The sequence below is a fragment of the Notolepis coatsorum genome (assembly GCF_963971535.1).
Source record: "Notolepis coatsorum genome assembly, chromosome: 15".
Taxonomy (NCBI): domain Eukaryota; kingdom Metazoa; phylum Chordata; class Actinopteri; order Aulopiformes; family Paralepididae; genus Notolepis; species Notolepis coatsorum.
The window spans coordinates 47,231,670-47,244,169 of record NC_140179.1 but is presented as its reverse complement, the minus strand read 5'-3'; the positions used below and the strand labels follow the sequence as shown (position 1 = coordinate 47,244,169).

General features: G+C 45.5%; 1 protein-coding gene across 1 annotated transcript in view; it reads left to right on the top strand.

Moving 5' to 3' along the window:
- Window positions 1-10,748, top strand: part of LOC311241467 (serine/threonine-protein kinase WNK2-like) — a 26,349-nt gene extending 15,601 nt beyond the window's left edge. The window contains exons 9-11 of the mRNA XM_084330302.1: window positions 9,134-9,300; window positions 10,050-10,108; window positions 10,529-10,748. Of these exons, the coding sequence (XP_084186428.1) occupies window positions 9,134-9,300; window positions 10,050-10,108; window positions 10,529-10,532 (230 nt within the window). The 3' untranslated portion in view covers window positions 10,533-10,748. The remainder of the gene's footprint in view (window positions 1-9,133; window positions 9,301-10,049; window positions 10,109-10,528) is intronic.
- Window positions 10,749-12,500: the final 1,752 nt, after the last annotated feature.

Here is a 12,500-nt window from a genome sequence, read left to right as displayed (position 1 = left end):
AGTGAAGTTACTTTATGTGTAATTACTGCTTATTAGCAGCTAGTATCATTTTAATTATACAATTACTGCAATTAAGTAATTTCCGTAGTATGACATAAATCACCATCAAGTATGGTAATTTTACCATGGTGGTAGTTTTACCATGGAGGTGATTTTACCATGGAGGTGATTTTACCATGGTGGTGATTTTACTGTAGTGGTGATTTTACCATGGTGGTAGTTTTACTGTAGTGGTGATTTTACCACAGGTGATTTTACCACGGAGGTGATTTTACCACTGTGGTGATTTGACCACGGTGGTGATTTTACCATGGTGGTGATTTTACCACGTGGTGATTTTACCACAGTGGTGATTTTACCATGGAGGTGATTTTACCATTTGCTTCTGATCCCTCTGCAGCTCACATTCCTCCCCCTTGACCCCTCCTCCTCCCTTCCTCACTCCTCCTCTCTCCCTCACCTTCCCTCTCCCTCTCTCCCTCCCTCAGCCTTCCCCCCGGCATGTACCTACCCAGGAGGGGAGAGAGGCAGACATGGGTCTTAGAATTCTCAAATGGTAGAATCTATCTATGGTAGATTGAGCTTGTGGCTTAGTGCAGTTCACCAATTGGTTAGTCCTAAAAGTTATGCCGTTCGAATGGCAATTAATGCTAAACCCTTCTCCAAGCAAGCTTTGGGAAATGTTCAAATGTAACACAATATGAACCTAACCCAACATAACATATACACACTGCTGTAGAATATGTCATAAGCGTGTAACTGAATGGTTTTACAACACTATATTGGACCCAGTTCTGCTATGGACCAGTGAGCTGTAGAGAGGACACAGGACTGTCCTAGAACTAGGGCTTGGTTCCCCAAAACCATCTCAAATAAAAAAACAATAATAGTTTTTTTACATTGGTTTTTACATTATATCACTTTTTCAATGTTTTTGGGAAACCTAAGAATTTGAAGAACTCATAGTCCCAGGATGCACTGTGTTTGATTGATGGGTGTTGTGGGGGCCGGGTTTAACTCTGACTCTCTCCCAATCTTCTAACCGTTGTCGATCTCCCGGGCGCGCAGGGAAGATGGTGAAAAAAGTGTGCCCCTGCAGCCAGCTCTGTAGTAATTATCTCTCTTTTTCATCTTTCCTCCCTCCATCCCTCCATCCATCCCTCACTTTGTCCTCACACTGCCCCCCCCCCCCCTATGCCTCTTCCTAAACCTTTCACCTTTTGAACCTTGACCTCTTAGCAGGTTTGGGGTTCTTTCAAACTCAATTCAGTCTGAAAGACGCATTTTGCTGATTTTCAACCTTAATCCTTTAATTTTGTTGTGAGGAGGACGTGTGGCGATCAAATACAAATATTACCAACGTGTTCTGTGTCTCGAGAGTTCTGCCGCCATCATTCTCCCAAAAAACTCTGCCGGATGACATCACCCAGAGGAGAGCAGACCTCTAGTGAACTACAGACACTATTATCACCCAGAGGAGAGCAGACCTCTAGAGAACTACAGACACTATTATCACCCAGAGGAGAGCAGACCTCTAGTCTAGAGAACTACAGACACTATTATCACCCAGAGGAGAGCAGACCTCTGGTGAACTACAGACACTATTATCACCCGGAGGAGAGCAGATCTCTAGTGAACTACAGACACTATTATCACCCAGAGGAGAGCAGACCTCTAGTGAACTACAGACACTATTATCACTAGAGGAGAGCAGACCTCTAGTGAACTGCAGACACTATTATCACTAGAGGAGAGCAGACCTCTAGTGAACTGCAGACACTATTATCACCCGGAGGAGAGCAGACCTCTAGAGAACTACAGACACTATTATCACTAGAGGAGAGCAGACCTCTAGTGAACTACAGACACTATTATCACCCGGAGGAGAGCAGACCTCTAGTGAACTACAGACACTATTATCACCCGGAGGAGAGCAGACCTCTAGTGAACTACAGACACTATTATCACCCAGAGGAGAGCAGACCTAGTGAACTACAGACACTATTATCACCCAGAGGAGAGCAGACCTCTAGTGAACTACAGACACTATTATCACCCGGAGGAGAGCTGACCTCTAGTGAACTACAGACACTATTATCACCCGGAGGAGAGCAGACCTCTAGTGAACTACAGACACTATTATCACCCAGAGGAGAGCAGACCTAGTGAACTACAGACACTATTATCACCCAGAGGAGAGCAGACCTCTAGTGAACTACAGACACTATTATCACCCAGAGGAGAGCAGACCTCTAGTGAACTACAGACACTATTATCACCCAGAGGAGAGCAAACCTCTAGTGAACTACAGACACTATTATCACCCGGAGGAGAGCAGACCTCTAGTGAACTACAGACACTATTATCACCCGGAAGAGAGCAGACCTCTAGTGAACTACAGACACTATTATCACCCGGAGGAGAGCAGACCTCTAGTGAACTACAGACACTATTATCACCCGGAGGAGAGCAGACCTCTAGTGAACTACAGACACTATTATCACCCAGAGGAGAGCAGACCTCTAGTGAACTACAGACACTATTATCACCCAGAGGAGAGCAGACCTCTAGTGAACTACAGACACTATTATCACTAGAGGAGAGCAGACCTCTAGTGAACTACAGACACTATTATCACTAGAGGAGAGCAGACCTCTAGTGAACTACAGACACTATTATCACCCGGAGGAGAGCAGACCTCCAGTGAACTACAGACACTATTATCACCCAGAGGAGAGCAGACCTCTAGTGAACTACAGACACTATTATCACCCAGAGGAGAGCAGACCTCTAGTGAACTACAGACACTATTATCACCCGGAGGAGAGCAGACCTCTAGTGAATTGCAGACGCTATTTCCTCATATATTTTCAACCGTGGTAGAGGCTCAAATTGAGGAAGGTTGAAGAAATAGTTGATGAAACAATGGACCTCATGATCGAAAGTGTACGTAACTATCTTTTTTAACTTTCGTCGTAAGTCGTTTGTAAGAACAAATTTACGTATAGGGCAGCACAGCAGCATATGCAAACCGATTCAACAGGTTCTGTAGCGCGAAGGCATTTTGCGACTGAGAATTAGATTAGATTCACAATTATTGTCATTATACAGCACAAGTACTGTACAATACAATGAAAAAGTTTGGCATCTAACCAGAGTACAAATGTAACAGTAAAGTGCAATAGTAACATACAATGCACAGGTGATTAAACTGGGTATAAAATGTATAAATACTACTGAGTAATAGTACTCATCATCAGATGCATGTACAGTACAGAGTTGTAGTATTAATATGTACAGTGATACAGGTATAAAGACCCTATAGTAGTAAGTCATACTGTAGAACACGACATCTTAGCGTGACATCTTATTTAGTGGTGTCAATACGGGTCGAGATAACGGGTGAGTTTAACGTGGTGTCAGGAGAGGAGCGCACAGCGGCTGAAGTGAATTACAAAACACAGGAGAGAGATGCTGCTATACGATTGAGTATACTTGTTATTTATTTATTTATTCACTGTCATTTGCAGTGTTTGTGTAGTGCTTTTGTTTATTTTCGGACATCATGATGCCTCGTTGAGTTATGACTATAATGTAAAACATAATTGTTAATGATACAAATATTGTTGTATTTATTATTATTATTATTATTATTATTATTATTATAATTATTTAATTCCAAGGATGTCTGTAGAATCGACTTAAACGCAATAACCAATGATTTCTCCCAAATGAAGCGAACATGGGCACACACCAGTCTGTCCTATCTACGACTGCCTCTCCGCGTTCATAAATCCTGTTCGTAGCTACGAACGAATCTCCAAAAAGAAACCGTACGATCATGCCAAAATTGGTCCGAGCAGTTCATAAGTGGAGTTATGAAGACATTTGTTCGACATCTTTCTTGTAAGTCCGTTCGAGCATGAGGACCAATTTCTGCAGATCACTAAAGGTCTACTCTCTGGCGTATTTTATGTTGTATGGCCGATTTATCACATGTCCTCAAATGTCAAAGAAATGATCACAACAGAATGATAGGATTCAGGTAAAAAAATCTGTGATTACAATGTGGCGCCGTCTGATGGAACACTGTCTCCACACTACTACACACACACACACACACACACACACGGATACTGTGTAATTCCCCCCGCTCCTGCGGCATGGCTTGCTGTCTGGACTACATCCCCCAGAATGCCATGCTACTGCAGACAGTGGTGACTCACCATCTCCTCTTGGTGCACTCGAGACACCAGGGAACTGGGTTATTTCTCAGTGTTGACATGAGAGGCTGAGCAGAGGTGTCGAAGTGTACATCATGCGTTAGGGCTGTAACAACAACATTCAACTATTAATAAATATGCTGAAATTAGGCAAATGTGAATGAAATTAGAATATTATGATACAATTAACACATCAAAGCAGATGTGCAATGCTTACAGTTAACAAGTTCATGTGTTGTATTTCATATTATGGCTAGTACCAATAGGAGACAATCATTAGGTATTGGCCTGTGATTTGTAACCCCTGTTTATTGGCTTGCATTGCAGGCATATTATGCCAATATCCCCAAAAGAACCAGTAATGCGTTTTAAATTCACCTCATCATATCAATAATTGAACCAATTTGAATATTTAAATTTGATCTGACAGCCATATTACGCATGTCTTGTGCCCTGTCCTGCCATGTCCTCTCCTCTCTTGTCCTGTCCTCTTCTATTTTCTCCTGTCCTGCCCTCTCCTGTCCTGTCCTCACCTCTCCTCACCTGTCCTGTCCTCACCTGTCCTGTCCTCTCCTCACCTCACTTTTCCTCTCAACTGTCCTTTCCTCACTTCTCCTCTCAACTGTCCTTTCCTCACTTCTCCTCTCCTCACCTGTCCTCTCTCCTCATTTCTCCTCTCTCCTGTCCTCTCCCCACCTGTCCTTTCCTCACTTCTCCTCTCCTCTCCTGTCCTCTCCTCACCTGTCCTCTCTCCTCACTTCTCCTCTCACCTGTCCTTTCCTGTCCTCTCCTCACCTCTCCTCTCCTCACTTCTCCTCTCACTTCTCCTCTCCTCACCTGTCCTCTCCTCTCCTCACTTCTCCTCTCAACTGTCCTCTCCTCACCTGTCCTCTACTCACTTCTCCTCTCACTTCTCCTCTCCTCACCTGTCCTCTCCTCTCCTCACTTCTCCTCTCACTTCTCCTCTCCTCACCTGTCCTCTCCTCTCCTCACTTCTCCTCTCAACTGTCCTCTCCTCACCTGTCCTCTCCTCTCCTCACTTCTCCTCTCAACTGTCCTCTCCTCACCTGTCCTCTCCTCACTTCTCCTCTCAACTGTCCTCTCCTCACCTGTCCTGTCCTCACATGTCCTGTCCTCTTCTCACCTGTCCTCTCCTCTCCTCACTTCTCCTCTCAACTGTCCTCTCCTCACCTGTCCTCTTCTCACCTGTCCTCTCCTCTCCTCACTTCTCCTCTCCTCACCTCAACTGTCCTCTCCTATCCTCTTCCCCTCTCCTGTCCTCCCCTCTTCTCTCCTGTCCTGTCCTCTCCTCTCCTCTGACATCTCCCAGTTCATGTCTGTCTTGTCAACACCTCCTCATCCTTATTTTCCTCCATCTTATCTAGCATGACACAGCGGTTTTGTCAAGTGTGCGGTTTACTCCGCTTGTTAGTCGCTAATCTAATTTCATAGTCGCTATTCATATTTAGTTTTCATCTAACAAATCAGAATGTGATCATATCTAAAAGCCTTATTTTTTATCATGTCAGCGTTTGATTTCCTTCTCAAAGACAAATACACCAGCTCCTTGTACTACAGATGCCAAAATTGATTACCAATGGATATCATAGTCGAGTTCAGATACTTAAAATGAGATCACTAAAACTATTCTATTGATTATATTTCTATGTCATTTCAGTTAAAGGTAGAATCTGCAATGCCGTAAAACAGTGACCTCTAGGCAAAAGAGCCTCACTTGGTATTGCGCTTTGTTTTAGTTTTTTTTGTTTTTGTCTGACACGTGGGTTGGAGTTTAGTAACTTATTATACTGTTGATGTCTCCGGACGTCTCTTGGCAGAGCCTGAGGTGTCTGCAGCAGTAGCAAGCCTCCCCTTTACCCACTGAAACCCAAGCCACACATCAGACAAAGACAGAAAATGTAAACAAAGCGCAAGGGAGGACATCTGAGGGAGATAGCGTGAACCTCCGCTCACATTACGCTCTCCCAGTAAAGCTCCTCGCTGTCAGGTGAAAAGAAGCGGCTGGCGACTCCACGTGTATCAGAGGAGGCATGTAGTAGACTACACCCTTCCCAGTAGGGCTGCACAAAGCGCTTTACAATGTAGGGTGGCCATTGCCTCCTTCACCTCCACTGTGTAGCACCTAACCTTCGGCAACACAGGCTCCATGGCTGCTAGACACAGGCACCAGACATCACACTATCACACACTATCACACTATCACACACTATCACACTATCACACTATCACACATCACACATCACACTATCACACATCACACATCACACTATCACACATCACTCATCACACTATCACACATCATACTATCACACATCACACATCACACTATCACACATCACACTATCACACATCACACTATCACACATCACACTATCATACTATCACACATCACACATCACACTATCACACATCACACTATCACACATCACACTATCACACATCACACTATCACACATCACACTTTCACACATCACACTATCACACATCACACTATCACACATCACACTTTCACACATCACACTATCACACATCACACTATCACACATCACACTTTCACACATCACACTATCACACATCACACATCACACATCACACATCACACTATCACACATCACACATCACACTATCACACATCACACTATCACACATCACACTATCACACATCACACTATCACACTATCACACATCACACTATCACACATCACACTATCACACATCACACATCACACTATCACACATCACACTATCACACATCACACATCACACTATCACACATCACACATCACACTATCACACATCACACTATCACACTATCACACATCACACTATCACACATCACACTATCACACATCACACATCACACTATCACACATCACACTATCACACATCACACTATCACACATCACACTATCACACATCACACTATCACATATCACACTATCACACATCACACTATCACACATCACACTATCACACATCACACTATCACACATCACACATCACACTATCACACATCACACTATCACACATCACACTATCACACATCACACTTTCACACATCACACTATCACACTATCACACATCATACTATCACACATCACACATCACACTATCACACTATCACACATCACACTATCACACATCACACTATCACACATCACACTATCACACATCACACTTTCACACATCACACTATCACACATCACACTATCACACATCACACTTTCACACATCACACTATCACACATCACACTTTCACACATCACACTATCACACATCACACATCACACTATCACACATCACACTATCACACATCACACTATCACACATCACACTATCACACATCACACTTTCACACATCACACTATCACACATCACACATCACACTATCACACATCACACTATCACACATCACACTATCACACATCACACTATCACACTATCACACTATCACACTATCACACATCACACATCACACTATCACACATCACACTATCACACATCACACTATCACACATCACACATCACACTATCACACATCACACATCACACTATCACACATCACACTATCACACTATCACACATCACACTATCACACATCACACTATCACACATCACACATCACACTATCACACATCACACTATCACACATCACACTATCACACATCACACTATCACACATCACACTATCACATATCACACATCACACTATCACACATCACACTATCACACATCACACTATCACACATCACACATCCACACTATCACACATCACACCATCACACATCACACTATCACACATCACACATCACACTATCACACTATCACACATCACACTATCACACATCACACTATCACACATCACACTATCACACTATCACACATCACACTATCACACATCACACTATCACACATCACACATCACACTATCACACTATCACACATCACACTATCACACATCACACATCACACATCACACTATCACACTACACACTATCACACTATCACACTACACACTACACAGTGGCTAGTTTTCTGTTGTCATAATGCCTGGGAGTCTTTGTCTGCCTCTGGGCTAACACTAACACGATGAGTGTCATTGTGAAAGGAGCTGAGGTATGTTGTCAACCTCCGTACTAGAGTGTCACACTGTATTGTGTTAGACTTCTGTCGTGTTTCTCTATGTTCTCTTAGAGAATCATGACAATGTGTCATATCTGAATTTAAAACATCCGTGGTGGTTTGGTTATGATTTTGATTATGGTCCCTGTGTGTTTGATGTGAGGCAGACATTGAATTGGATTAGTTCATCTTCATTCGATTCTATTCTGCAACCCAATTGTCCTTCTGAAGATGAAAGCATTCTGCTGAAGGCAGTGGAAAGCCATTCCACTTACTCCTGTTAGAATTGATCTATAAGTCTATATAACATGGGCGCCATCTAATGTTCAAAGAATGAACTGCACCCATAGGTGGAAATTCGTTTTTAATACACTAGGTAGAAGTCATGGGGGGGATGAATACTTTTTAGGGTGCCTACTACTACGCCCTATACCTCTGCCCTACAGCCCTCACCATACTGCTGGACCATTTAATGGAGTCAATACAGGGAAATAATTGTATTCCTCTCTCTCTCTCTCTCTCTCTCTCTCTCTCTCTCTCTCTCTCTCTCTCTCCTCTCTCTCTCTCTCTCTCTCTCTCTCTCTCTCTCTCTCTCTCTCTCTCTCTCTCTCTCTCTCTCTCTCTCTCTCTCTCTCTCTCTCTCTCTCTCTCTCTCTCTCTCTCTCTCTCTCTCTCTCTCTCTCTCTCTCTCTTCTCTCTCTCTCTCTCTCTCTCTCTCTCTCTCTCTCTCTCTCTCTCTCTCTCCCTCTCTCTCTCTCTCTCTCCAGGGACTAGCAGCACCAACACGGTGGGTGGTCCTGGAGGGGCTCACAGCCAGGATGGGTCCCAGTCTCTGCCCCCCGGTGGCCCCTCCCACCCCAGGAAAGGAACCTTCACTGACGACCTTCATAAGCTGGTGGACAACTGGGCCCGGGATGCCATGAACCTTTCGCAGGTGGGTTGGGTTAAAACCTAGTTAAGAGAGAGAGAGAGAGAGAGAGAGAGAGAGATAGAGATATAGAGATATAGAGATATAGAAGGGATAGAGAGATGGATAGAAGAGAGAGATCATTCGTTAGCCACAGAGATAGTTACCGTAATTCCTCTAATAGTAACCCCGGCTTGTATTTGTTTCAACTGTAGCGGGTACCAGGCTTGTATTAGGAGGAGGCCTGTATTTCAAACGGATCATAATGAATAAATCAACATTTTGTGTCAGTTTGAACCCAGTAAAATGTACTGGGTTCATTTATTGAAACCAAGTACTGTATGAAATAGTAAACAGTGTGGTCACTGGTCATTTCAACGTTTTCAAAGTGAAATCAAGTAACTAGCTCAGTATGCAGCTCAGTATATTAGTAACCCGGCTTGTATTAGGAGGCTGGCTTATAATTGCTTAGCTCAAGAGCGCACCCGGCCATTAATAGAGACCCGGCTTGTATTTGAGACCCGGTTACTATTAGAGGAATTACGGTAGTTAGCCACGGTATCAGTCAGTTAGTTAGCTAGCCGGTCAGTTAATTACTTAGTTGATTAATTATTCTGCTAAGTAGGTACTTAGATCGGTCCTGATCGGTCTACAGTAAGGAGAAATAACAATTACCCCCTTCCCTCGATACATTTTATAACCAATCGCCAACTGAGTATGAATACTCTGTAAGAGTTTGACTAAAACGAGTTCATGTGAAAATCATCTTGCTTCAGGGAAAGAGGAGCGGCAAGCAGCTGCAGCAGCAGGCTCCAACACAAGACACAGCTACGAGGTGAGATACCGGACACACACACACACACACTTTTAATACTTATTTGGTTCCACAAATTATATTACATAACAGGGAATCAAATGTATCGGGGCCAAGCAGCACTGAACACTTAAGGGACACATAGCACCTCCTTCTCCACGCGGCTAAGCTGCCAATAATAGCTGAGACAGAGCAATATTCGGCAATTTGTTTGGCTTTTCTTTTAGACATTGCAGCAATTCTCAGACCGGTCATGGTGCGCGCACACACACACACACACACACACACACACACACACACACACACACACACACACACACACAACACACACAGACACACACACACACGCACACATATCACAACTGTACTGCTTTAAGTCTATAATAATTAAACGTTTCTCTTTTCCAAACTCCATCCACCCCCCCCCCCCCTCCCCACCAGGTGATCCAGTCGGCCAATCTGAGCAGGAAGTACTCGGCTCCCGGCCAACTGAGTAGCATGGGAGGCTCCGCCCACCTTCCCACCAACCCCGCCACCGCTACCTCTATGGCCGTCCGCAAGAGTTCCCTGTGCCACCCCCCGCCGGCTCCGCGGCCCCCCAGTTCATCCCCTACGCCACCCCCTCCGCCGCCTACAGCGCACAGTGGTCCGGCCCGACGCACCCCCCAGCCCCACCAGGCCGCCGCCCCCGCAGCCGGGGGGCCCCTCCTGGTCACCTCCTCCCAGCCCCTCGGCCCTATTCCTCACTATGGCCGGCGGCGGTCAGGGTCCCCAGGCTCTGGCTCAGGGTCAAGGGCCGCTCCAGGCTTTCCACCTGGCCAGCAATCTGCAGAAGTCGGTCAGTAACCCGGGGGCCCAACATGAGGACCACGTAGGGGCTGGGCGCTAAGGGCCGGAGCGGAGCCCCAGAACTGGACTGGATCGGACTGGATTTGAGTGGGCTGGCTAAGAGAAGGAGAACCAGGGGTGTGGGTGGGTGTGTGTGAGAGAGAGGGAGGAGCATTGGTGGTAGAAGCGAACACATGTTAAAGTAATAACAGAAGAGGAGAGAGAGAAAAATGGGATGAAGAGGAAAAAAGCATCCACCGCGTGTGTGTGTGTGATCTGTCTCAACGCTGTCTCCAGGATTAACGCCCACACACACACACTCCACACGTAAGACCCCCCCCCCCCCTCGCCACAGCCAGGACACGCTCGAGGATACAAGAAGAAGAGAGAGACATGGGTGCAATGTTATGAGGCCAAAGAGGTTTTGACAGGGTTTGCGACAGGTAGTAGTGACTTTGTATGCGTGAAGGGACGAACAGGCTCTTCTCACGGGGTGACTAGCCCTGGATATAACTCTGTTAGACAGACGGGGGGGGGGGGTCGGATGGCAATCGCAGCAGGTTGTTCTCCATCCCTGGGTTGATGAAATGGAACACTTGCCAGGAGAGACACAAAGTAGCCGCAGCAGAATAGCCACTGATGGGTCAGCGGTATATATATCGAGAGCAGAGAGGGTGTGGTTTATGTGAACCTAAAATGCTGAAATATTATGTGCACAGCAATGCTTGAGAGGAGGCCGCCGGGCGCCTTGGAACCACGGAGAACCACGGAGAGAGGCTTGTGCCAGCAGGGCTTCAGCCCCGAGACGCTGTCATCTCCCACAGGTTTGAGTTTGAGTGGTTACCAGGAGAGAATCAGGGGGGGGGGGGCTCTGACAGGTAGCACATGAAGATAACAGGCTGTCAGAGTGTGTGTGTGTGTGTGTTTGTGTTTTCAGTTTTCAGGGTTTGTCTTGAGAAGATAGAAAGAGACTCTTTATCCCTCAGTCCTGCCTCCCCTTGAACAGTCGCTGCAGGGAGGATGGAGAGAGACAGAGAGAAGAGATGGGGGGGGGGGGGAGAGATGGAGAGAGAGAGAGATGCTGCTTCAGAAGTAAACATGCTCTATTCTGTTATCCATACTAGTGTACTGCTTTCTAGAACGGGATGTGTGCCCACTTGACTGTGTGCCATGCTGACCGTGTGCACCTTCCATAGTATGCAGAGTTGCCCCCTTGATAGTATACTAGAGGGATTTGTTTGCACACACGTCCTAGCATCCCTCCAAACACCTCTCTTCTTCCCCTCTCTCCAGCCCTCTCTCCATCCCTCTCTCCATCCCTCTCTCCACCACTCTGTTGCCATGATGTGATGCAATAATAACAGAAACCTTTTAAGCCCAAATATGAGTGCTCGATAACTCACGGTGAATAAGTGGCCTTGTCTATGAGAAGAATAATATCGGAATCCCTGTACAGAATGTCTGTCTGACTGTCGTTTATTTTAGAATGTCAGTTGTGATAATTCCATTTTGTTTGTTGTTTTTGTTGATTTTCTTGTTGGGTTTTGTTTGCCTGCTGCCCACACTCACTGCTCACTGACACACG